At 51.9% G+C, this 27,081-nt stretch overlaps 1 protein-coding gene across 4 annotated transcripts; it reads left to right on the top strand.

Moving 5' to 3' along the window:
- Window positions 1–11,899: 11,899 nt before the first annotated feature.
- Window positions 11,900–26,378, top strand: TULP1 (TUB like protein 1). Of its 4 annotated transcripts, none has more exons than XM_035295432.3 (14): window positions 11,900–11,985; window positions 12,100–12,151; window positions 12,514–12,604; window positions 12,921–13,079; window positions 13,701–13,856; window positions 15,065–15,166; window positions 15,242–15,358; window positions 15,665–15,768; window positions 18,924–19,094; window positions 19,244–19,356; window positions 20,895–21,006; window positions 21,086–21,184; window positions 24,107–24,278; window positions 25,881–26,378. In XM_035295432.3, exons 1-14 carry the CDS (start codon window positions 11,939–11,941, stop codon window positions 26,312–26,314), a joined length of 1,929 nt encoding a protein of 642 aa, XP_035151323.1. In that variant the 5' UTR covers window positions 11,900–11,938; the 3' UTR covers window positions 26,315–26,378. The 4 variants fall into 4 exon arrangements, with proteins under 4 accessions (XP_035151323.1, XP_035151321.1, XP_035151325.1 ...); XM_035295430.3 differs by having other exon boundaries at window positions 25,818–26,378; XM_035295434.2 differs by having other exon boundaries at window positions 25,798–26,059.
- Window positions 26,379–27,081: the final 703 nt, after the last annotated feature.

The following is a 27,081-nucleotide window of genomic DNA, read 5'->3' as shown; positions in this document are numbered from 1 at the left end:
CACAATAGCCCTACCTGTCCACTGTCCATCCTCTGGCTCCAGCCCTCATCCATCTCTTCAGTTGGTCTGGGCCTGACTGGACAGAAACAGATCTGGTCCCTGTTCACTTGCCCTGGTTATGAGAACTGAGGACCAGGGGACTGCTGCTGCTTCTACCCCTGAGTCCTTGGGGGCTTGGAGGGTGAAGGTCCCTCTCCAGCTGAACTAAGACTATGACTGTCCCACTGTGGGGGGCCCAGTGGACCACAGAGGGGTGCTGCACTGAGACAGAATTGGTCTGATGTGGCTTCAGCAGGCAGTGGGCACCTGTGCCTGGGCATGTGTGAGCAGAGGAAAGAACTGTCTACCCAGGGATTCCTTTTTTATTTTTATTTTTGGATGGAGTCTCGTTCTGTCACCAGGCTCGAGTGCAGTGGCGCAATCTCAGCTCACTGCAACCTCCACCTCCCAGGTTCAAGCAATTCTCCTGCCTCAGCCTCCCAAGTAGCTGGGACTACAGGTGCTCGCCACCATGCCCAGCTAATTTTTGTATTTTTAGTAGAGACCGGGTTTCACCATGTTGACCAGGATGGTCTCAGTCTCTTGACCTCATGATTCACCTGCCTTGGCCTCCCAAAGTGCTGGGATTACAGGTGTGAGCCGCCGTTACCAGCTACCCAGGGATTCCTGACTCTGCTGGAGCCAGTTCAGATTCACATGGATTAGGTGAAAAGCCATGGAGGCCCCCGCTAGCATCATTTTTCAGATTCCACTTTCTTTTTTTTTTTTTTTTTGAGATAGGGCTTCACTCCTACCACCCAGGCTGGAGTACGGTAATGCACTCTCAGCTTACTGCAACCTCTGCTTCCCAGGCTCAAGCAGTTCTCTTGCCTCTCCTATAGGCATGTGTCACCACTCCTGGAAAAGTTTTGTATTTTTAGTAGAGATGGGGTTTCACCATGTTGACCACGCTGATCTCAAACTCCTGACCTCAAGTGATCTGCCTGCCTCGGCTTCTCAAAGTGCTGGGATTGCAGGCGTGAGCCACCGCGCCCAGCCAGATTCCACTTTCTCGAGGAGATGCGAGTGTCCTTGTTTCATTCTCTGTACAGGTCGACAAGCAACTCTCATCTCCCAGACTGTGAGCCCCATGAGGGCAAAAACTGGGCTTGCATTGCATTTCCAGCTCCGGCAACCAGTGCCCAGCAGCCACCCAGGGCTTCGTCCAGCCAACAATTGAGAAGCCCCTCTGTGGGCCAAAGTGGGGCTGTGCCTGGGCTCTGAGCTCAGAGAATCTGCCTGAATCCCACCCACTCACTGCCCACCTGGGAGACCTGGACAGTGACTTAATCACTCTGAGTCTCCAAGAAGCAAGGATAAGACAAGAACCCTGGCACTGGACTCCTAGGGTTTACCGAGAGAAACTTCCCTTTAGAACAGCGGGCCGGGGGCCATGTGATGTAACAACACAACCTGGACAAAGCTTAAGCCTGTGTGAGCCTGATCGAAGCCCAACCCTGCTTTCTATTTCACAAGAGCCCAGACGGACTCTCAGACCGCAGTTCCCTTTCTGATGAGCCCACCTGCATGGATCCTTTTGAGATGCAAATGTCATTTGCCAGTTTGAGACACTGATGCCCAGCCTGGAGCCTCCCAACAGGGGAGGCTTACCCACAGCACCCTGCAGAAACCTGGGGAAACGGAACACGCGGTCTGTTTCTGTGCAAAACCACTCACCTTTAACTTTCCCCAAAGTCCCCTCCTTTCACCTCTATGCTAAGTAAGCTAAGTGCTGGAGGCCTGAAGTGGAGTTCCTTTAGGGACCTGGGCCTCCATTTCCTTACTGGCAAAATGAAGGTAAAATAGCAAGCACATAGCTAACATTCATAGGACACTTGCTCTGTGGCCAGCACTGTGCTAAGCACTGCACGTTTCAAGCTATTCAATTTTCACAACAATTTCTTTAGTTGATTACTAAAGTGTCATCACCACTTTACGGACTAGAAAAACAGAGGCACAGAGAAGTAAGGAAAACTGCCTGCCTGCCTGCCTTCCTTCCTGTCTTCCTTCCTTCCTTCCTTCCTTCCTTCCTGCCTGCCTGCCTTCCTTCCTGCCTTCCTTCCTTCCTGCCTTTCTTCTTCCTTCCTTCCTGCCTTCCTTCTTCCTCCCTTCCTTCCTTCCTTCCTGCCTTCCTTCCTTCCTGCCTGCCTGCCTTCCTTCTTCCTTCCTTCCTGACTTCCTTCCTTCTTCCTTCCTTCCTGTCTGCCTGCCTTCCTTCTTCCTTCCTTCCTTCCTGACTTCCTTCCTTCTTCCTTCCTTCCTGTCTGCCTGCCTTCCTTCTTCCTTCCTGACTTCCTTCCTTATTCCTTCCTTCCTGCCTGCCTGCCTTCCTTCTTCCTCCCTTCCTTCCTTCCTTCCTGCCTGCCTTCCTTCCTTCTTCCTTCCTGCCTTCTTGCCTTCCTTCTTCCTTCCTTCCTTTCTTCCTCCCTCTCTTCCTCTCTCTCTCTCTTTCTTTCTTTATCTTCTGAAAGGTTTAACTTTAGGAAACAGCTAAAATTCATATGGAATTACGTCCGGGAACTAATGCCAGTGATCAAGCTGAGTTGTTTTTTTGTTTGTTTGTTTGTTTCAATAGAGACAGGGGCTTGCTATGTTGCCCAGGCTGGCCTGGAATTCCTGGGCTCAGATGATCCTTCTGCCTTTGCCTCCCAAGGTGCTGGAATTACAGGCGTGCTCCACCATGCCCAGCCAGAAATGTAATTTTTAGGCCAAACAAGGTATAATTATAGAGTCTCAAGCCTGTTTTTCTGGAAGCCTGGAGTAACTCTGTCAGATCAAAAGGTGCTAGAGGCTATCTCTGTTCCTGATCTGAATCTTATCCCTAAGCCGAAGTCTCATTTTAACTAAAATCTTCCCTCCTGATCCTAAACACACCCCTGACCCAAATCTGGATGTTTATACTGCCCCTAAGTTCTCTCCACATGCCCATGGCTCATCCCTATAGCTGCACCAAAACCTAGGAGTTTCTTTCTATTCTTTCTTTTTGAGATGGAGTTTTGCTCTTGTTGTCCAGGCTGGAATGCAATCACACGACTTCAGCTCACTGCAACCTCCGCCTCCTGGGTTCAAGGGATTATCCTGCCTCAACCTCCCGATTATCCTGTAATCCCTGGGATTACAGGCACACGCCACCACACCTGGAAAATTTTTTGTCTTTTTAGTAGAGATGGGGTTTCACCATTTTGGTCAGGCTGGTCTCAATCCTGACCTCAGGTGATCCACCCACCTCGGCCTCCCAAAGTGGTGAGATTACAGGCGTGAGCCATTGTACCTGGCCTCTTTCTGTTCTTTCCCAAGCTTCACTTTGGCACTTCTATTTCTATCATGATCTCAACCTGTCCTGGTTCTTAAGGGCTGAAAACAAATGGAACTGAATTCAAAGTGTGAAAAATTTGAATACATCCTCCTCAAAAATGAGACATTTTTAAATTAAAATTTTTACATGCATTCAAAAGTGAGTTTTCTTTTAATATATTCAAGATGTATTACAATTAAAAGGCAAAATACGGCTTATAATTAATAAATGCCAAAAATGTAATCAAATGGGTTTTTTGAAACGGAGTCTCGCTCCATCACCCAGGCTGGAGTGCAGTGACGTGATCTTGGCTCACTGCAACCTCTGCCTCCTGGGTTCAAATGATTCTCCTGCTTCAGCCTCCCAAGTAGCTGGATTTACAGGCACCCACACTACGCCCAGCTAATTTTTGTATTTTTAGTAGAGACGGGGTTCACCATATTGGTCAGGCTGGTCTCGAACTCCTGACCTCAGGTGATCTGCTCCCTCAGCCTCCCAAAGTGCTGGGATTACAGGTGTGAGCCACCGTGCCCGGCCAGGTTTTTTGAAATTTTAATTCCATCTTATTAAATATTTTTAGAAAGACAAAACTGTTTGCAAAATAGCCTCCAATGTCCCTCTAGTTGTGAATGTAAAGAATTGCTATCAGGCCTGGGCGGTGGCTCACACCTGTAATCCCAGCACTTTGGGAGGCTGAAGCAGGCAGATCCCCTGAGTCCAGGAGTTCAAGACCAACCTGGGCAACATGGAAAAACCCCATCTTTAAAAAAAAAAAGTACAGTTGGGTGCAGTGGCTCATGCCTGTAATCCCAGCACTTTGGGAGGCTGAGGCAGATGGACCACCTGAGGTCAGGAGTTCAATACCAGCCTGACCAACATGGAGAAACCCTGTCTCTACTAAAAATACAAAATTAGCCAGGTGTGGTGGCACATGCCTGTAGTCCCAGCTTCTTGGGAGGCTAAAGTGGGGAGGATGGCTTGAGTCCAGGAAGTCACGGCTGCTGGAAACTATAATCAGCCCAGGTGACAGAGCAAGACCCTGTCTCAAAAAGAAAAGAAAACAAAACAAAAGAAGCAGTGCTGTTATGCTTCACATATGCTGAGACTTACATGTATACAAATGTAACAGTGATATGAATTGTTTAGTACAATTGTTTAGTACATTTGCTCCTCAGCTGACATGTGCAACTGTGAGGAATAGCACACGAATACATGAGGACCTCCAGAACATGGAACGAAGCAAGAAAATGGACACTTGTTACGCAAATATCCATCACACCACGCAACCTGAGAGTAAAGGTCTGGGAATTTGTTTTTTTGTTTTTTGTTTTTTTCACCTAAGAGCTTCTGCAGCTCAAACCCTCCCCTCACTCCAAAGTAGTTTCCACCTCTGACGTCACTGCAGCTCGACCCGCATACCTCTCCCAGGTTTGGGTGCAGGTACCTGTGTTTTCTATTTTTTTTTCAGAGAGGATGTGGCATTCTGTCACCCAGGCTGGAGTACAGTGACGCAATCACGGCTCACTGCAGCCTCAACCTCTTGGGCCCAAGCCAGCCTCCTGCCTCAGCCTCCTGATTAGCTGGACTACAGGCATGCGCCACCACACCCAGCTTTACCTGTGGTTTTTGAGGACAGAAGGCGAGAAACTGGAGAAGCGTCCCTGGAGCCTGAGCTGTGTCAGAGTGTGGATGTTCTTATACTCCTACTGAGTCAGCACTGAGCCCCAGACCCCTCATGAGACAGTTCTTAGTTTTCTTTTTTTTGAGACAGAGTTTCACTCTTGCCGCACAGGCTGGAGTGCAATGGCGCAATCTCAGCTCACTGCAACCTCTGCCTCCCAGGTTCAAGTGATTCTCCTGTGTCGGCCTCCTGCATAGCTGGGATTACAGGCACCCACCACCATACCTGACTAATTTTTGTATTTTTAGTGGAGACAGGGTTTCACCATGTTGAGCCACTACGCCTGTCCGTGAGACAGTTCTTAGCAATGTGTCTGTTTGGCATCTGCAATTCTCAGGAGCCCTCTGAAGTGCAGGTTGCAGGCAGGGCCACTCTTGTCCAGTCCAGGGAGCAGTCCTGCTCCAATGTGCCAAATTCTATACTGCCTGGAAACAGTTTGCACATGCTATGCCGAGTGCCTGGAACATTCTCTTTTCTGGCCTTCAAGATCCATCAGGCTGGGTGTAGTGGCTCATGCCTGTAATCCCAGCACTTTAAGAGGCCAAGTAGAGCAGATCACCTGAGGTCAAGAGTTCGAGACCAGCCTGGCCAATGTGATGAAACCCCTCTCTACTAAAAATACAAAAATTAGCCAGGCGTGGTAGCACATGCTTGTAATCCCAGCTACTTGGGAGGCTGAGGCAGGAGAGAATCACTTGAACCTGGGAGGGGGAGGTTGAGACTGAGTTTCGCTCTTGTTGCCCAGGCTGGAGTACAATGTGTGTCTGTGTGTGTGTGTGTGTGTGTGTGTGTCCTTCAGATTTCAGTTTAAAAATCTGTTCCTCAGGGCCAGGCATGGTAGCTCATGCCTGTAATCCCAGCACTTTGGGAGGCTGAGGCAGGCAGATTACCTGAGGTCAAGAGTTTAACACCAGCCTGAGCCTGGCCAACATGGTGAAGCCCTGTCTCTACTAACAATACAAAAATTAGCTGGGCCCCTGTAATCCCAGCTACTTAGGAGGAAAACTGCTTGACTCTGAGAGGCCGAGGTTGCAGTGAGCCAAGACTGTGCCATTGCACTCCAGCCTGAGCAACAGAACAAGACTCCATCTCAAAAAAAAAAACTTCCTTTCTCAGGTAGCCTTGTCTGTGCTCTAATCCAGACTGGATCCTACCTGCTATTCTCGTGGAGCCCAGCTCTTTTCCTCTTTGGCATTTCTCACGACTAATAATAATGAGATCATTATCACTAATTTGGGTATTTATGTCTCTACTATGTCTCTCTCTCAAGCATGTAAGCTCCATGAGGGCAGGAACCACATCGTTTTGTTCATCTCTGTATGACCATTACTTAGCATAGCACTTGGCACACAGAAGGTGCTCAGGAAATATTTGTTGACTGACTCTCAGCTGTCAGTTTCCTTCCCTTTAATATCAGGGTGGTTTTGTTTGTTTGTTTGTTTGGTTGGTTTTGTTTTTGACACAGGGTCTCACTCCATTGCCCAGGCCGGAGTGTAGTAGTGTGATGTTGGCTCACTGCAGCCTCTGCTCCTGGGCTCGTCATCCTCCTGCCTCAGAGTCCTAAGTAGCTGGACCTCAGGCATGTAACACATTACTCAGCTAATTTTTAATTTTTTGTAGAGACAAGGTCTCACTATGTTGCTCAGGCTGGTCTTGAACTCCTGGGCTCAAGTGATCCTCCCAAAGTGCTGGGATTACAGGCATGAGCCACTGCTCCCAGCTCACTGCAACCTCCGCCTTCCAGGTTCAAGCAATTCTCCTGCCCCAGCCTCCTAAATAGCTGAAATTACAGGCGTGTGTCACCATGCCCAGCTAATTTTTGTATTGTTTTTTAGTAGAGATGGGGTTTCACCCTGTTGGTCAGGCTGTTCTCGAACTCCTGACCTTGTGGTCTGCCCGCCTCGGCCTCCCAAAGTGCTGGGATTACAGGCGTGACCCACTGTACCCGGCCCATATCAGGGTGTTAATGTCTGTCTCATAAATATTATTGTGAGGGTGGAGTAAGAATGGGAGCAAGCCACAGTTGGTGGACAAGAAATGCTGTTACGATTATACGGTCAGAGCCAAGTGAGGACTGACTCTCCGAAGTGGCGACCTGAGGGCTGTTTGGAGTTGGGTAGGTTTCATGGAATAGGAAGGGGCTTCTAGGAGGGAACAGCCTGAGCAACGCCATGGAGGACAGAAGTGTAAAGGCAGTAGGAAACTTGTGTGGCTGGATGAAAAGTGTAGCTTGGGGTAACCCCATGGTTAGAAAGTGAGACTGGGGCCAGATCAGGGAGAGCCTTGAATGCGAACCCAACACATTTAAACTTAATCCTTAGGTAGCAGGGAGCCAATGAATGTTTCGGAACACAGGTGGCAAACGAAGATGTCGTATTTTAGAAAGGTTAATTATGGTAAATCCGTATTAAATGGACCAAGTGAAGAAAGACAAAAAGCATGACTGTGTCATTCAAACTCCATCTTGTGACCATAAAAAATATGCCAGGGTTAGGAGCAACAGCCCTGACAGAAGACAGCTCTGGATTCCAGCCCTGGCTCAGCAACTTTATGGTCTGGCTGATGGGTGAATCACTTTACCTCCCTCAGCCCCAGCTTCTCTACCTGTAAAGTGGAGACATTAATCTCTATTCGTCTATCTCATTGGACTCCTATGAGAATCAAATGAAAAAAAATGAACTCATTTAAAACACTGAACCTCAGGCTGGGCATGGTGGCTCATGTCTATAATCCCAACACTATGGGAGGCCAAGAGGAGAGGATTGCTCGAAGCTAGGAGTTGGAGACCAGCCTGGGCAACATAACAAGACCTCATCTCTATAGCTGGGCACAGTGTCGAATGCCTGTAGTCCCAGCCACTCAGGAGGCTGAAGCTGGAGGATCACTTGAGCCTGGGAGTTCAAGGCTGCAATAAGTGCAGTTTGAGGCTGCACTTCAGCCTGGGGGACAGCAAGATCCTATCTTCACAAGATGTTTCTTTTTCTTTTTTTTTTTTTGAGAAGGAGTCTCACTCTGTCGCCCAGGCTGGAGTGCAGTGGCACCATCTCTGCTCACTGCAACCGCCTCCCCGGTATAAGCAATTCTCCTGCCTCATCCTCCCGAGTAGCTGGGACTACAGGTGTGTGACACCACACCCAGCTAATTTTGTATTTTTTTTTTAGTAGAGATGGGGTTTCACCATGTTTGCCAGGCTGTTCTCAAACTCCTGAACTCATGATCCGCCTGCCTTGGCCTCCCAAAGTGCTGGGATTTCAGGCATGAGCCACCATGCCTGGCTGATCTTGTCTTCAAAAAAAAAAAAAAATTCAACCTCCATCGTGTGTCAAGTTGTGTGGTGGAACTGCTCTAAAAAGAGGCACACAATGGCCGGGCGCGGTGGCTCAAGCCTGTAATCCCAGCACTTTGGGAGGCCGAGGCGGGTGGATCACGAGGTCGAGAGATCGAGACCAACCTGGTCAACATGGTGAAACCCCGTCTCTACTAAAATACAAAAAATTAGCTGGGCATGGTGGCACGTGCCTGTAATCCCAGCTACTCAGGAGGCTGAGGCAGGAGAATTGCCTGAACCTAGGAGGCGGAGGTTGCGGTGAGCCGAGATCACGCCATTGCACTCCAGCCTGGGTAACAGGAGCGAAACTCTGTCTCAAAAAAAAAAAAAAAAAAGAGGCACACAATGACCAATTTTTTTCTCTCTTTTTTTTTTTTTTTTTTGAGATGAAGTTTCACTTTTGTTACCGAGGCTGGAGTACAGTGGCGTGATCTCGGCTCACTGCAACCTCCGCCTCCCGGGTTCAAGCAATTCTCTCACCTCAGCCTCCCAAGTAGTTGAGACTATAGGCACCCACCACTGTACCCAGGTAATTTTTTGTATTTTTAGTAGAGACAGGGTTTCACCACGTTAGCCAGGATGGTCTCGATTTCCTGACCTTGTGATCCACCCACCTTGGCCTCCCAAAGTGCTAGGATTACAGGCATGGCCACTGCACCCGGTCTATTTTTTTCTTTCTTTTTTTTTTTTTACAGATAGGATCTCGCTCTATTGCCCAGCCTGGAGTGCAGTGGCAGGATCATAAATCATTGCAGCTTCAAACTCCTGAGCTCAAGCAATCCTCTTGTCTCAGCCTCCGGAAGTGTTGGGATTATAGGCGTGAACTGCTGTGCCTTGCCAATGACCAATTATTGAGTGCTCACTGTGTGCAGCTTTCCATCTATCGTCTCATTTAATCTGCACATTCGCTGGGCATGGGGTTGTGCACATGTGTTGTCTCTGCTACTTGGGAGGCTGAGACAGGAGGATCACTTAAATCCAGGAGTTTGAGGCTGCAGTGAGGCTCACACCACTGTACTCCAGCCTGGGCAACAAAATGAGACCCTATTTCTAAAATAAATAAATAAAAATAAAATGTAAAAATCTGCACAGTGTTACTAACCAATTGGTACTACTATCAAATCTGGGTTTTGGTTTTATTTAATCCATTTTATAGCTGGGCGCAGTGGCTTACACCTGTAATCCCAGCACTTTGGGAGGCCAAGGCAGGTGGATCACCTGAGATCAGGAGTTCAAGATCAGCCTGGCCAACATGGTGAAACCTGGTCTCTACTAAAAATATAAAAAATTAGCCATGGTGGCAGGTGCCTATAATCCCAGTTACTCGGGAGGCTGAGGCAGGAGAATTGCTTGAACCCGGGAGGCAGAGGTTGTGGTGAGCTGAGATTGTGCCATTGCATTCCAGCCTGGGCAACAAGAGCAAAAATCTGTCTTTAAAAAAAAATCCATTTTACAAATGAGGAAAAGGAGCTTCAGAGTCTCACCCAAGTAACTCACCCACAGTGTTCAGCTCTTCTGTGGCAGGGCTCAGGGCGTGGACCCAGGGATGACCCAGGGCTGAGATGGCTTCCTCCCACCAGGCCATTTCCAACATCCAGACCTTTGTTTTGCTGTTCCCTTTCCTGGTAGCCTATCCTGTTTTTTTTCTTTTTTCTCTCTCTCTCTTTTTTGAGATGGAGTCTCTTTCTGTGGCCCAGGCTGGAGTGCAGTGCCACAATCTCAGTTCACTGCAACCTCTAGTGGCCTGGGGTTCAAGTGATTCTCCTGCCTCTGCCTCTTGAGTAGCTGGGACTATAGGCACGTGCCACCATGCCCTGATGATTTTTGTATTTTTAGTAGATAGAGATGCAGTTTCACCATGTTGGCCAGGCTGGTCTCGAACTCCTGACCTCAGTGATCTGTCTGCCTCGGCCTCCCAAAGTGCTGGGATTACAGGTGTGAGCCACCACATCTGGCCGCATCCTATCTTTTTTTTAATTTTTGCATGTGCAATTTCTACTCATCTTTCAAGTTTTAGATCAGTTTCTGGAAGCTTCTGGGACCTCTGATTGGGTCCCTCCTCTGAGCTTTCTCAGCATTTAACCAAATTTCTCCCACGACATTAATCATACCAGCACTCTATTCCTGGTCTCCAAGTCTTTAAAAAAAAATATCCAGGCCAGGTGCAGTGGCTCAAGACTGTAATCCCAGCACTTTGGGAGGCTGAGGCAGGAGAATCACTTGAGGTCAGGAGTTTGAGACTGTCTTGGCCAACATGGTAAAACCCCGTCTCCACAAAACAATACAAAAATTAGCTGGGCACATGCCTGTAGCCCCAGCTACTCGGGAGGCTGAGGCAGGAGAATCACTTGAACTGGGGAGGCGGAGATTGCAGTGAGTCGAGATTGCACCACTGCACTCCAGTCGGGTGACAGAGCGAGACTCTGTCTCCAAAAAAAAAAAAAAAAACCAGGCATGATGGCACAAGCAGCTATTTGGGAGGTTGAGGCTGGAGAATCGCTTGAACCCAGGAGGCAGAGGTTGTAATGAGTCAAGATCGTGCCACTGAACTCCAGCCTGGGAGAAAGAGTGAAACCCTGTCTCAAAAAAACAAATAAGTAAAATAAAATAAAATATAAAAATACATAAATTGTCCAGGCATGGTGGCAGGCGCCTGTAATCCCAGTTACTCAGGAGGCTGAGGAGCAAGAATTACTTATACTCAGGCGGCAGAGATTGAAGTGAGCCAGGATCACACAACTGCACTCCGACCTGGGTGACAAGAGCAAAATTCTGTCTCAAAAATAAATAAATAAAAAAGCAGGTCCCCTGTCAGTAGAAAAGGAAAAGAGTTAAGTGTATACCTCCAATACAGACATATTCTTTATAAATTATATACATTTCTGTCAACCATATATTAAATATTTGTAAATCCTAGTTCTTATTTATCTATTTTCTTTTTGACTTGGAGTCTTGCTCTGTCACCCAGGCTGGAGTGCAGTGGTAGGATCTGGGCTCACTGCAGCCTCTGTCTCCTGGGTTCAAGCAATTCTCCTGCCTCAGCCTCCCAAGTAGGTGGGACTACAGGTGCCCACCACGACGCCTGGCTAATTTTTGAATTTTTAGTGGAGACAGGATTTCACCGTGCTGGCCAGACTGGTCTGGAACTCCTGACCTCAAATGATCCACCTGCCTCAGCCTCCCAAAGTGCTTGGATTACAGGTGTGAGTCACCGCTCCCGGCCCTTATTTTTTGTGAGAAATAAAGATAAATACGATACAGTCTAATGTTTTCTTCCCACATCCCACTGACAAATGACCAATCGGCCCCTCTCATTCCAAGCTTCTGGGTACTCCTGGGGGCAGGTGGAACTGGTGGCCATCCTGCAGGCTGCTGGGGATCTGGGAAGACCTGGAGCTGAGATTCTTTCCCAGTGGCCTGGGCCCAGCGGGGGCCAGGGGTGGAGGGGTCGTGGGATGTAGCACCTCCCACAGCGCGGCCAGGCCTCCACTGCTTGAGCAGGGGGAGGAGGGGTGAGGTTGAGCCGGGATTAGCAAGAGTAGGGAGGGAGGCTCCTAGACCTGCAGAGAAAGGGGCGCGGATAGGTGAAGGCACCATGCCTCTGCAGAACGAAACCCTCCGAGAGGTGTGGGCCTCTGACAGGTCTGGAAGGCCCCCATTTTGGGGTACCTGAACCCTGGGGGGCTTAGATGGAAGGGATGGGTGGGATGGGGAGGGAGGGGACGGGAGACAGGCTGATCCCTTTGCTACCCTCAGTGGGCATGAAGAAGAAAGCCTGAGCCCGGAGGCCCAGCGGCGCCCGAAGCAGGTATGCCACACCACTTGGAAAGGAAGCAGAAAGATGTCCCCACTGTGCGTAAACCCACGCAGAGTAGGGGGTCTAGGGGTGGGACAGGTCCCCCTCAGCAGGGTCTGCAGGTTGCATGTCTGAAGATTTGCGGGGAGAAAGGGCTGTGTGGGGCTTAGGGTTTCCAGGGGAGGTATTGGGACTTTGGAGCATTGGATGGGCCGCGATGCACGGAAGGGGTCATCCTTCACTCCAGGAAGGGGGCTGCAGTTCCCCCTGGATAATCTGCGGTTATTTCTGGCAGCTCAAGGGATTAGAGGGGGATGGGCAGCCTCAGAACCCCCCTTTCCTTCTTCGTCCTCCTCTTGACCCCCCTTCCGCAGCGACCCGCCCCGGCACAGAGGCTAAGGAAGAAGAGGACAGAGGGCCCCGAATCCCCCTGCCCCACGGGATCCAAGCCCCGGAAGCCCGGAGGTGGGCGGGGTGCGGGGTGCGGAGCGGGGCGGACCCCCAGGGTGTGGGCTGCGGGAGGGAGGGGCCTGAGGGCCCGCGCGGGGTCCAGGTGATGAGGGGGCGGCGAATGGGGTTGGGAGCTGGCAGCTGGTGGGGTAAAAGGGGTGGGAGGTTGAATGAAAGCCGGGGAGGAGTGTTGAAAGTGGAAGGGGCCCAGGGGAGACCCCCTAGGGTGAGGAGCCCGAGGGGGCACGCCCAGGCTTGGGGGTAGCTGGTAGAGGTGCTGCCTCGTGGACCCGCGGATGGAACCCCGTCTGAACCCCGCATCTCGGCTCAGCTGGGCGAAGGGGGAGGCCGCGGGAGGAGCCTTCCCCAGACCCAGCCGAAGCCCGGGCGCCGCAGACGGTCTACGCCAGGTTCCTCAGGGACCCCGAGGCCAAGAAGCGAGACCCCCGGGAAACCTTTCTGGTAGCCCGTGCCCCAGACGCGGAGGATGGTGAGAGAGGGCCCTGGGGACGCGGGTGAGGGGGCAGTGGAGCCAAGGAGAGAAGGGGCTGGCTGGGCGGGACGACCCCGAGAGGCAGAAAACAGCTGTAGCCAAACAGCCCCCACTTCTCTGGCCTTGTCTTTGAGCCAGGTATTGTGCTAAGCACCAACTACAAGAGGGTGATTGTTCCCCCCAACCCCATTGTACAGTTGGAGAAACTGAGTCAGAGAGGGGTTAAGGGTTTTGCCTTAAATAGCAGTGAGGAGCCAGAAGTTGCCCAGATGGGTCTGACTCAAGATGAGAAACAGACAAGGTCAGGGAGAAGCAGTGGGTGCAGGGAGAAGGGGCCAGGGGAGTGTGTAAGGGGAGGAGGGTGGCAGGGAGGGAGAGGGAGGCCATTTCCCCAAGATAGGATTCCAACAACCCCAGCCACTCCCCTGACTTGCAGACCCTGAAGGCTGCCAGTCACCCTCACTCTTCTGGGAAGGTGCCAGGTCTCCTGTTCCTGTTTCAGAAGGGCAGGCTCCCCTCCTGGTGCCCATGCACCACTTCCCAGCAGGATGTAGGGACTGGGCTCCCCAGATAAGGAGGGCCCCGCTCAAACCCCCATTAAAGAGTTTCTACCTACAGAGGAGGAGGAGGAGGAGGAGGAAGAGGATGAGGATGATGAGGAAAAGGAGGCAGAGGAAAAGAAAAAGAAAATCCTTCTGCCTCCCAAGAAGCCTCTGAAAGAGAAGAGCTCCGCAGACCTGAAGGAGAGGAGGGCCAAGGCCCAGGGCCTAAGGGGTGGGTGCTGAGGGAGCCCATGGGGAAGCAGAACAGCCCTGTCCCTGGGGGGGTGGGGCTTGGCATCTCACTGAGACACAGTGGTCCAGGCCTCAAAACAAACCCAGAGCTGTGACGGGAGAGTTTTTCCTCTGATGGTTTCTTCCCCCCATGGTCCTTAAGAACATAGACCAATATATGCCCAACTGCCCCTGTCCCTTGTGCTCTGTGAGCCAGAGGAGGACAGAGGATTCTAGTTTTTTCTTTTCTTTTCTTTTTGAGACAAAATGTTGCCTTTGTTGCCCAGGCTGGAGTGCAATGGCAGGATCTTGGCTCACCCAAACCTCCACCTCCTGGGTTCAAGCAATTCTCCTGCCTCAGCCTCCCAAGTAGCTGGGATTACAGGCACATACCACCACGCCCAGCTAATTTTGTATTTTTAGTAGAGACAGGGTTTCTCCATGTTGGGCAGGCTGGTCTCGAACTCCCAACCTCAGCCTCAGGTGATCCACCCAACTCAGCCTCCCAAAGTGCTGGGATTACAGGCGTTAGCCACTGCACCCAAACAGGATTCTAGTTTTCTTTGTGTTTTTTGTTTAGTTTTTGTTTTAACTCAATGGAAATTGTTATCATTTTTATAAAAGTATCAAAGTGATTACAGTAAAAAGAAATCAGTGAGTCAGTGCTGTGATGGCATCCTGGCCGGGGTAACTTACCTGATAGATACCAGCAGCCTGGCCTAGAGCTAGGACCTTGGGCCTCTGAGGCCGGGAGAGCTCACTCTGGAGCGGTGACCAGAGAATGGTTCCTTGGTTAGAAGGCCTGGTGTTTATTCGTTTGGGAACTGCTTGTTAAGCTCCTGGTCTTTGCCCAGAGCTTTTCTGGACTCAGGGAAAGAAAAACCAAGACGAGCAGAAGTCAATACAAATTAGCTGGCTGTAGTGGGAGCACCTGTAGTCCCAGTTACTTGGGAGGCTGAGGCACAAGAATTACTTGAACCCAGGAGGCAGACGTTGGAGTGAACGGAGATCCTGCCACTACACTCCAGCCTGAGCAATACAGCGAGACTGTCTCAAAAAAAAAAAAAAAAAAGAGCAGAAGAAGGCAGGCTGTGGGCCCCTGTCAAACCTTCAGCCTCCCTGGGGACTATAGGGAGGAGAGAGGGTTGGAAGGCAGCCTTCAGCCCCAATAGACACCGTCTCTGCCTGACCCCCATCTTCCATTTCCAGGAGACCTGGAAAGCCCTGACCCCACACCGAAACCTCTGCGCACCAGGAATAAAGAAGCCCCAGCAGGGGAGGGGACCAAGATAAGAAAGGCCAAGAAGAAAGGTGAGCCCAGCCCAGGGAGGAACAGGGGACTCTAGCTGCGGTGAGGGTTGTAATGCTTTCACATCCACAATGCAGGGTCCGGGGAGGCAGACAAGGACCCCTCAGGGAGCCCAGCCAGTGCCAGAAAGAGCCCAGCAGCCCTGTTTCTGGTTGGGGAAGGCAGTCCTGCCAAGAAAGCTCTGAAGAAGAAAGGTGGATGGCAAGGGATTCTGCTGTGGTGACATATTGAGGTGGTCCTAGGGGAGGGGAGCTGGTGGGTCCTTACGTCATATGGGACAGTGCCAGGTAAGGAGCTGTGGGGTCTAGAGTCAGACAGTGTCCGGGGCATCTTAATCCCCACTTTGATAGCTGTGTAGTCTCAGGTAGGTGTCTTAGCCTTTCTGAGTTCTAATAATAACATGGGGTTTACCCTCTTGTGGTTGTGGGAAGAATCCAAGTGAGACATGGGTGCAGACCAGGGTGAGGAATTCACAGCCTTGTTTCCCCCTCCGTGCCCAGGCACTCCCAAAGGCGAGAGAAAGGAGGAAGAAGAGGAGGACAAGGCAGCTACCGTGACAAAGAACAGCAATCAAAAGGGCAAAGCCAAAGGAAAAGGCAAAAAGGTTGGGGCCCAGCGGGACAGGGGGCTGAGGTCCCTTCAGGAAGCAGAGGCAGGGGCCTGGACCTGGGAACCTAGAGGGTGGGGCCTTGGAGTCACTTGAGGTTAGAACCATGGCTCCCCATCTCATGATAGGATATGAGGACAAAGGGAACCAGGTTTGTGCAAACAGAGGAGGCGTTTGTGGGATCATTAGGCTAGGACTGGCCACGCAAGGGCCTTCTGTCATCTGGGCTCTCTGAGGCCTCCCCTCTGCAGCATAACCATCAGATAGCCAGGGATGCCCCCACGCCCATGTTTTCTGTGCTAGGGAGCACATAGGCAGAGAGGCATATGAGAACTGACTGACTGTTAGCTGCACCAGTTGTTAAAATGTTTCTACCCTACTGCCCTGAGCTCCCTAGGCACTTTCACCCACCCTACCCAGGACTTCCCAACTTCCCAGCAACTAAATACTCCAGCAATGAAAGAATCAACACTGCCCATCAGGGGCCTCTGGGTTCTCCTCCAAGCTTACCAGTGGGCATCTCAAACAGGTTGTTACATATTTTGAATATTGCCCCTGCTCACAAACAGGACTCAGGTGCCAACACACAAAAGCTGGAGTAAGCAGGAGAGGGAGGTCCAGCTGAGAGAAAGTAACGGAAGTCTTGGAGGAACAGGTTTCCCCCACTGGGGAGAGCACCGTGAGGACGGGGCCTGAGTTTTAGCTTTGTAGGTCTATTAGTTTATGCAGGAGGGGTCAGGTCTGGGGGGACTGATTCATATTAACCAAGATCACCAGATGCTGATGTACAATCTGAAAAGCCAGTTTACTGTCTCCCAGGGGGAATATAACTACAGAGCAGCCTGCAGTACAGTAGGCTCTTGAAATTCGCAGCTGCTGAAGTGTTTGAATAAGCTCTGACTTTCTCCACCTCACGTTCCAAACATAGTCTTTTATTTCCCAAGCTTCTTCTGGAACAGCCTAGAGTGGAGAATGGGTGGTCACGTGTCCCTGAGCTGAGGGCTCATATGCTCCATCTCTACTAAAAATACAAAAATTAGCAGAGTGTGGTGGTGTGCACCTGTAGTCCCAGCTACTTGGGAGGATGAGGCAGGAGAATCGCTTGAACCCAGGCAGTGGAGGTTGCGGTGAGCCAAGATCATGCCACTGCACTCCAGCCTGGGTGACAGAGTGAGACTCCATCTCAGAAAAAAACAAAAAACAAAAAAAAACGGCCAACCACAGCACATCAGGCCTTCTTTCTGGCTCCCAAGTAGCACTGGACCCTCAAATGCACACACCCAGGCTGGCAGTCCATGCTTGCTCCTGTTGGAAAGTTGGGCTTAGACTCTTGGCTCCCTTTCTGTGAGGGATAGAACATGAGAACAAATGGTACCAGGTTTGTGAGAACAGAAGGGGCTGTTGTGGGGTCACCAGGCCACCCTAGGGCTTTATGTCACCAAATCGTTCCTAGGATTTTCTCGGTGAGCAAAGTAAGCCTACATATTCATTCATATATTAGCTATGCAGTGCTGTGTAACAAATCACCCCAAACTGAGTATCTAAAAACAACATTTACTTTCTTATTCTTATTCTGAGAGTCAGGAATCTAGGAGTGGCTTAACAGGGTAGTTCTGGCTCAGGGTCTCTGATGAAGCTGCAATCAGAATGTCAGCTGGGGCTGCTGTCATTCTGAAGGCTTCACTGGAAATGAAGGATCCACTTTTAAAATAGCTTCCTGTGGTAGGTGTTAGCTGAAGATCTCAGCTCCTTCCTACAGGGACCTCTCCTGGGGGCTGCTTGAGTGTTCTTATGACATGACAGCCAACTTCTCCCAAAGCCCAAGAGACAGAGAGGCATGTAGAAGCCACAATATATTTTATTGTGGCTAAATTGACCTAACCTTGGAAGTGGCCCACCATCACTTCTGCCATATTCTACTGGTCACAGGGACCAACCCTGGTACACAGTGGGAGGAGATTACACGAAGGCACAAATACCAGGAGACAAGGATCACTGGGTGCCATCTTATGATAATGAATATCATTTCAACTGTGTTTATTTACTATATGCTAACAATAGCAGTAGTAACTAACACTTCCATAGTGCTTAGAACACAGCAGTCCATTCTGTCAGCCCCACTTCACTAACTGAGACAGTATGTAAAGGATGGAAGGGTTTTTTTGGTTTTTTTTTGAGATGGAGAGAAAGTAATGAAAGTCTTGGAGGAACTGTCTGTTGCCAGGCTGGAAAGCAGTGGCACCATCTCAGCTCACTGCAACCTCCACCTCTCAGGTTCAAGCAATTCTCCAGCTTTAGCCTTCTGAGTAACTGGGATTACAGATGCACACCACGCCCAGTTGATTTTGTATTTTTAGTTGAGACAGGGTTTCACCATGTTGGCCAGAATGGTCTTGATCTCTTAACCTCATGATCTGCCTGCCTCAACCTCCCAAAGTGCTGGGATTACAGGCATGAGCCACCTGCTCAGCCAAGGGAAGTTCTTTCTAAAAGCTCTGGATCTCATAGGAGATTGGACAGGACTCACGCCCCGGCTCCACCTCTGACTAGTTACATGAACTTGGGAAGTGACTTACCTTCTATAAGCCTCAGCTTCTTCATCTGCACAATGGGGATGACTACCATGGTGGGGTGATATGAGGATGAAATGAGTTAATATGTGGAAAGTACGTAGAACTATGGCACCCTGGTAGAATTTATGCAAAGATTTGTTAAATACGTAGGTAAGGTTGTCCCAGGTATCCACCCCTACTGTACTCACTTCTCAGATGAGAAAATGGAGTCACATGGTGATCTGACAGTTACTGGTGAACTGTCAGATCACCATGTGAGGCGGGGTGAAACTAGGATTTGACCCTAGACAATCTGGCTCCCAAGTGTGTGCTCCTCACCACAAGCTAAGCAGAATAAAAATAAGTCATAGAGCTCCCCAGAGCCTCCTAACTTGGCCGTGCTGGGCTGTCAGGGAGTGTGAGGGGCAGAGGCATCCCAGCCTCCAGGGATTCAGCCCTGCTCTAGCCAGCCTCTCTGTTCTCTCTGCACACAGAAAGCGGTAAGTCGTCTTGCCAGGCTGCGGGTGTCCCAGCACTGGGACCTGCTGGGGGCGGGGAAGCTGGTGCTCTGGGGCTGATATACCCTCTGCCCCCACCCAGAAGGAGGAGAGGGCACCGTCTCCCCCCGTGGAAGTAGACGATCCCCAGGAGTTTGTGCTCCAGCCTGCCCCCCAGGGCCGCACGGTGCGCTGCCGGCTGACCCGGGACAAGAAGGGCATGGATCGAGGCATGTATCCCTCCTACTTCCTGCACCTGGACACGGAGAAGAAGGTGGGTGTTGAGCGGCAGCAGAGGAGGGAGTGTGGAGGGGCCTGGGATGGGGGCCAGGGAACAAATGGGCCTGCTTTCTCCCAGAAGCTCACCTCCATCCCTTTCCACCTTCTCTTCCCACCCTCTCACCTGTCTCCCCTTTACCCCAGGTGTTCCTTTTGGCTGGCAGGAAACGAAAACGAAGCAAGACAGCCAATTACCTCATCTCCAGCGACCCTACCAACCTGTCCAGAGGCGGGGAGAATTTCATCGGGAAGCTGAGGTGGGGCTGGGCTTCCTGGGGCTGGAGGGACTTGGGTCAGCAAGAAGGCCATAGCCAGTCATCTCTGTCCTGCTGTGCCTGGCAGAACACCCACCATATTGTGCACCCTGGAAATGTCCCCTAGCCCAGGGCCTCTCACTTGGAGGTACACAGATCATTTGGGGAGCTTGTTAAAATGGTTCAGTGTGTGGGGTGAGCCTGGAAGTCTACATTTTTAATGAGTTCCCAGGTGATGCCCACACTGCTGCTGGCCCAGGGCCTTACTTGGAGTAGGGCATAAGTTCTACGAGGGCAGGCACCGGGCCTGTCTTGTTAATGGCTCAATTCCTAACGCTGAACACGTGTTAGCTTCTCAACAAGTATTTACTGAGCAAATGAATGAACATATATTTAGCACTACTCTGTGCCTTCTTCCCATACACCTCATCTAATCCTCACCACAGATCTGAGAGCTGGGGAAGTGGATACCCACGTCAGGCCTTATTTCATAAATTTATGTATTTAGGCCAGGCACGATGGCTCACGCCTGTGATCCCAGCACTTTGGGAGGCCAAGGCTGGTGGGTCACTTGAGGTCAGGAGTTCGAGGCCAGCATGACCAACATGGTGAAACCCCATCTCTACTAAAAATCCAAAAATTAGCCAGGCGTGGTGGCACATGCCTGGAGTCCCAGATACCTGGAAGACTGAGGGGGGTGAATCTCTTGAACGTAAGAGGTGGAGGTTGCAGTGAGCTGAGATCATGCCACTGCACTCCAGCCTGGGTGACAGAGCAAGACTGTGTCTCAAAAATAAATAAATTTATGTATTTAACAAGACTTTTATAAGGCCGATTTACGTGTCAGGTGTAATTCTAAGTCACTTCATGCATTCAATCCTTATTGTCCAAAGGAGGGAAATGCTATCACTCAGCCTATTTTATAGATGGGGAAGTTGGGGCTCAGAGAGTTTAAGTATCTTGTCTAAGATCTCACATCTAGTAAAAGTAAGAGATGGAATTGGGATTTTAACATTGCCTAGTCTCCTTTTAGATTCAGCCCTTTTTTTTTGGAGACAGGGTCTTACCCTGTTGCCCACACTGGAGTGCAGTGATGTGATCGCAGCCTCGGCTCACTGCAGTCTCGACCTCTTGGGCTCAAGTGATCCTCTCACCTTAGCCTCCTGAGTAGCTGGGACTACAGGCATATGCCACCATGCCTGGATAATTTAGGGGTGGGTGGGTGGGGACTTTTTGTAGAGATGGGGTTGCCTGCCATGTTGCCAAGGCTGGTTTCAAACTCCTGGTCTCAAGTGATCCTCCCTCCTCCGACTCCCAAAGTGCTGGGATTACAGGCTTGGCCTACCATGCCCTGGGTTGGGCCAGCATTTAAAAAGACCTCTGCATAGGGGGAGGCCTGGATCACGGGACATGAAATTGTTCAGTCCTAAGACACCCCACCCTTGTAGGAAACTCTCTAAATTGCTTGGCTATATAGAAGGGGCCTGGGGCAGGGATGTAGGATCCCCTCATCCCTGCCCCAAGCTCTACTCTGCTTGCAGGTCCAATCTCCTGGGGAACCGCTTCACTGTCTTTGACAATGGGCAGAACCCACAGCGTGGGTACGGCACTAACGTGGCGAGCCTTCGGCAGGAGCTGGCAGCTGTGATCTATGTGAGGACTCCACCTGTCCCCTGTGCCAGGCTGCTCCCCTTACAGGGTCCGGCCTCACAGGCATCTGTTTCCTTCCCAGGAAACCAATGTGCTGGGCTTCCGAGGCCCCAGGCGCATGACAGTCATCATTCCTGGCATGAGTGCGGAGAACGAGAGGGTCCCCATCCGGCCCCGAAATGTGAGCCCTGCGCCTCCCTGGTCCCTGGCCTGAGGGCCTTGTTCTCCAGTCAGGGCTCAGCTTAGGAAATAGCCTATTCCCTGAGCACATTCATCACCCTCCAGCACAAATTCATTCTAGCCACCCGTGGAACGGATTTGGGCTTTTTGTAATTGAATTCACTGAAAAACAATAGGCTTTTTGGTTATTTTCAGAGTTTATATCAAATTCATGTATTACATCCATTCATATCTTCATTAACCACACATATTGAGTACCAGGTATTATCCTAGGTGCCTGGAAGACATCAGTGGACAAAACACAGATCTGCCCCCTTGAAGCTGGCATTCTAGTGGGAGGAGAGAGAGAGTAGACAATAATCGTGATAAATAAATAAATTGTGGAGCATTCTAGAAGGTGGTAAGTGCTATGGGGAAGAAAGGCCGGTGCAGGGGATCACTTGAGGCCAGGAGTTCGAGACCAGCCTGGCCAACATGGTGAAACCCCGTCTCTATTTTAAAAAATAGAAAAATTAGCCAGGGGCTGCACACCTCCCAGCTATTTGGGAGGCTGAGGTGGGAGGATTGCTTGAGGCCAGCAGGTAGAGGTTGCAGGGAGGCAAGACTACACCACTGCACTCCAGGCCAGCTGTAATCCCAGCACTTTGGAAGGCCAAGGTGGGCAGATCACCTTAGGTCAGGAGTTCAAGACCAGCTTGCCCACCATGGCAAAACCCCATCTCTACTAAAAATACAAAAATTAGCTTGGCATGGTGGCACATGCCTGTAATCCCAGCTACTCGGAAGGCTGAGGCAGGAGAATTGTTTGAACCTGGACCCGGGAGGCAGCGGTTACAGTGAGCTGAGATCGCACCAACTGCACTCCAGCCTGGCGACAGAGTGAGGCTCTGTCTCCAAAAAAAATAAAGAAAGAATTTTTAAAAAGAAAAAAAGTCAAACAGGGGAAGGGAAGTGATAAGTGTGTGTATAGACTCAATATTAAATATGGTTGTCAGAGTGGGCCTCAATGAGAGGGTGAGGGAGTGAGCCTGCAGGTATCAGGGGGAAGAGCACCTAGGCAGAGGGAAGAGCCAGTGCAAAGGTCCTGCAGCAGGAGGTGGGTTGGAGGCACTGCCAGGTGGCCAGAGGGAGGGGAAGTCAGAGAAGTGAGGGTAAGGGGTAGACAGGGCCTGTAAAACTGATTTTTGCTCTGAGAGAAATGGGAAGCTACAACAGGGTTTTGAGCAGAGGAGTAACATGACCTGTTTTTGTTTTTGAGATGGTCTCCCTCTGTCACTCAGGCTGGAGTGCAATGGCGTGATCACAGTTCACTGCAACCTCTATCTCCTGGGTTCAAGAAATTCTCCTGCCTCAGCCTCCTGAGTAGCTGGGATTACAGGTGCATACCACCACACACAGCTAATTTTTGTATTTTACGTAGAGATGGGGTTTCACCACGATGGCCAGGCTGGTCTTGAACTCCTGACCTCAAGTGATCCGCCTGCCTCAGCCTCCCAAAGTGCTGGGATTATAAGTGTGAGGCACCGTGCCCGGCTTTTTATTTTTTTGTGACTGGGTCTCACTCTAGCCCAGGCTGGAATGCAGTGGTGTGATCACAGCTCACTGCAGCCTCGACCTCCTGGCCTCAAACAGAGCTCCTTCCTGCCTCAGCCTCAGCCTTTCATGTAGCTGAGACCCTAACCACATGCCACCATACCTGGCCAGTTTTTTGGAGAGCTGGGGTCTCATTTTGTTGCCCAGGCTGGTCTCAAACTCCTGGGCTCATGATCCTCTCGCCCCATCCTCTCAAAGTGTTGGGATTACAGGTGTGAGCCACTGCCCTTGGCATGACTTGTATTTTAAAAAGCAAAGGTGGTTTTGCATGTGTGAGAGGCACAGGTTAAGATGGAGAAATGTTCTGGAGAGACGTGTCAGCCCTATGCTCTGCTCTTTAGCACTGCAGGTCCAATGAGTCCAGGATTTCAGAGACTCTGGGTGACTTGCATGCCCCATCCTCACAGGAGACTGATGTCATTTTACTCATTTACAATGAAAGATAATACCCCTGTCAGCTGACACATCCTTCCCTGCTGGAAAGTCACAGCCCAGGCTGATCTGCAGGGAACCAGCCATGGGAGGCTCAGTGTTGAGGGTTCACTCAGCCTGTGGGCCCCACAGTTGCCCCTCCCATGTCTGGAATAAACACACAAATCCCCCGGAGGCAGCACCTCCTGCCTTTATTTGGGCCCAGTAAGAAACGCCCATTGCTGCTTTGGGTCTCTCTTCTGCCAATTACAGTGCAGTGGGAGGAATGGTAAGAGCAAAGTGTCATGGAAGCTTAGAGCTGAGACATCTAAATCAGATGGGGGTGGTCAGGAAGGCTTCTTGGAGGAAGTGATCTTGAGTGGACTCACTCTAATCTATGAACATGAGCAGGTAACAAGGAAACTCAGGAAAGCAAGATCTTAAGGGCACATTGTACAGACCCTGCTCGTTCCTTTCAGAAACTCTCGTCCAAGTACACTTTCTCTTAACTGTAATTTACCTGTCCATCTCCCCAGCTCAACTGTGTGCCCCTTGTAGGTCTGAGATCGGCTCCTCCTGCCATTAGGTACCAGCATGTGTCCGTCTCCTAAGACCACTTGGGTACCAGTGGCATGGAATGCCTATGTGCCAGATAGATGCCCCTTGCCATTTTCTAGCCCTCCGCTTTGACATCCCAGAGACAAAGCCCCATTCTCATGGACGTGCACCTATCCACAAGGACACCACAGATGTCAAGCCTGTTCTCAGATACCCTGATGGATGGAGATGTCCAGGCCGCACGCCTGCACACACATAAAAGAGCATGCATAAATGGCCAGGCCCCTTCTCCAGTCAGTCCTGAGCCGTCTCAGCCATCTCTAACTGTCCTCTCCCTGTCTATTCCCCTGGGGCACCCCAGGCTAGCGACGGCCTGCTGGTGCGCTGGCAGAACAAGACACTGGAGAGCCTCATCGAACTGCACAACAAGCCACCTGTCTGGAACGACGACAGCGGATCCTACACCCTCAACTTCCAAGGCCGGGTCACCCAGGCCTCAGTCAAGAACTTCCAGATTGTCCACGCTGATGACCGTGAGTACCAGCCCAGGTCTGGCTCTCCTCTGCCAAACACAGGATGCTGACCCTCACTCAAGCTCCCCTCACCCCCTCACACACACACACACACACACACACACACACACACCAGCCTCTATCCCAGGAGCTGGGACATCCTGCAAGGTCACACTCTCCTGTGGCACTGACGCTGTGCTCTCAGGAGCCTCAGATATTCTAAGTGGGTGTCTTGGAGCTCGTCATTCCAGGTTCCCACTCCAGCATTGACCAGAGCAGAGCAGAATATCCAGGGACATTCTGGATAAAATCATGTTGAAGGGAGGGTTGAGCTCCTAGAGTTTGAAAAGCACTGACAGCCCAACCCCACTGTGATCAAAGAGGGTGCTGAGGCTCAGAGAGGGCAGCCCTTTGCCCAAAGTCTCTCAGCTCCTTCACCAGGAAGTTACACTGGCTCTCAAAATTTATTTCACAAAACTTAACACAGTGCTTACTATGTGCAGGGCGCTGTTCTTGGGATTTTACAGATACTGAATCATTAAATCCCTTCAACATCCCTGTCCAGGGAGTGCCATTGTTATCCCTATTTGGCAGAAAACAGGCACAGAGAGGTTAAGCAACTTGCCCATGGTCACATCCTAGTAGCGGGTACAGCTGACAGTCTGGATTTCCAGTGGCCATGCTCTTAACCTCTTCAAGATGGCTGCCTTTCAGGGGCAGGGAATATTAAGCATTTTTGAGTGCCTACTCTGTCTTCTCTCAAGTGAGGTCAAAGGACTACCCTGGAAGAGTCAGGGAAACAAGATGTCCCTGTTAACAAGCCTTGGGGAAGGGCTTCCTTCCCACTAAGGTGAGGAAGTTTGGGGATGGAAGCCTATCTCCCATAGGTCTCTGGGTTCCCAGGGTTGGACCAATGCTGAGCAAGCCCCCCACCCCTAACTGCATCCTAGGGATGTGTCCCCAGTGCCACCTGTCCTGTGGCTGTAGGACTGCTCTCCAGATCACCTTTCTGGTGGACCCTGGTCCACCTGAGTTTGGGGGTATTTTGAGCAACTTCCTGTGGATGCTGGGAGAGGTGCTGAGGTTGGAGCTGGTAACCTGGACCAGAGAGGGGAGAGGTGCCCAGTAAAGCTGAGGAAGGGGACCAGGGGGCTAGTCAAGGGGTGGGACTTCGGGGCTGGGGATAGGAGGAAAGAATGTGCCCAGAAGCAACAGAGACGTTGGGAAGGAAGAGTTCTGGGCTTGGAAACATTTGACGGGGTCCTATAGTTAATTAGGTGCAGGCTTTCGGCATGACCTTTGGCAGCAGCAGACAAGGCAGGATCCCTGCCCCCAGGAGCTTACAGTGTGACTGTGAAGCCATATGGAGCTGGTGTGGAGTGATAGGAAGACGGGATGGGTGTTGAGTAACTGAGATGATGGCTGAGGGTTGGAGCCCCAAGGCAAGGGAGAAACTGCCCCCAAGGTTGAAGGCACTGTCTGCCAGGATGGGGGTCCAAGGAGGTCTCGGGCCGCCCCCACCCCTGTCTTGTGTCCATAGCTGACTATATCGTGCTGCAGTTCGGCCGCGTGGCGGAGGACGCCTTCACCCTAGACTACCGGTATCCGCTGTGCGCCCTGCAGGCCTTCGCCATCGCCCTCTCCAGTTTCGACGGGAAGCTGGCCTGCGAGTGACCCCAGCAGCCCCTCAGCGCCCCCAGAGCCCGTCTGCGTGGGGAAAGGATTCAGTGGAGGCTTGCAGGGTCCCTCCAGCGAAGCCCCCACGGAAGACTGCTCCTGTGTCGGGGCTGACCCGTCACTGCCTCTCAGTGACCTCCGTCCGCTCCCCAGCCTGGCACTGGCCGAGACCGGAGGAGCCCGGACGGACGGCGAGTAGGACGGAGATGAAGAACATCTGGAGCTGGAGCCGCACATCTGGTCTCGGAGCTCGCCTGCGCTGCGGCGCCCCCCTCCTCCCGCGCCCAGTCACTTCCTGTCCGGGAGCAGTAGTCAGTGTTGTTTTAACCTCCCCTCTCCCCGGGACCGCGCTAGGGCTCCGAGGAGCTGGGGCAGGCTAGGAGGAGGGGGTAGGTGATGGGGGACGAGGGCCAGGCACCCCAATAAAGCCGCGTCCTTGGCCAAGCGGAGCGATGGTTCCTCAGCGCGCGCGGAGAACAAGGCGGAGGCAGGCGTCGGAGGCGCGGGCTGGGAGCCCCAACCCCCGCCCAGGCCCCGGGGCTCCCGCGTCCCCTCCCTGCGCCCGTCGCGGGTCCTACCGAAACTCGGCGGCCGCGCAGCGTCGAGACGCCCCCCGTGGGGGCCCGGGGAGCCAGGGCGAGAGGGAGGGCCCCGGAGATCGGGGAAGAGGGAGAAAGGGAGAAGAAATTCGAGAAACGAGCCACTCGGGGAGAACCAGACAAACCGGGTTCCGGCAGGGCGGACGCAGCCGCTAGGGCGGAGCCGGGTCTGGGGCCTCGGGAGTGGGGGGCAGGCCCGCGAGCGGGAGGAGCGCTCCGTCTCGGCAGCTCGGGACTGGGGTAGAGGGGCCCGGAGCCCCGGGGCCCGTGCGCTCCGGCTCCACTGGGCTCCTCGTGACGCGGCACCCACGGCCCCGGCACCGACGGGAGCCCTGCCCACGAGACGGGAGCCCCGCCCTCGGCCCCGCCCCAGGCCTGAGCCCCAAATTCCGGCGGGTACCCAGCAGCCGGGCAAGGCCCGGTGAGCTGGGGGAGGAAGGCAGCGCCGCACGGGCGGGCGAGGAGCCAGGCGCCCAGGCGCGCAGGCCGGGGCGGCTGAGTCGCGAGGCCCGGGGGTGGGCGGCCCGAGCCTGGCTGGACGGCCCCGC

This window comes from Callithrix jacchus, chromosome 4 (genome assembly GCF_049354715.1).
Source record: "Callithrix jacchus isolate 240 chromosome 4, calJac240_pri, whole genome shotgun sequence".
In the NCBI taxonomy this organism is placed as follows: Eukaryota; Metazoa; Chordata; class Mammalia; order Primates; family Cebidae; genus Callithrix; species Callithrix jacchus.
The sequence above is the reverse complement of the archived record's forward strand: the minus strand, read 5'-3'. Positions and strand labels throughout refer to the sequence as shown.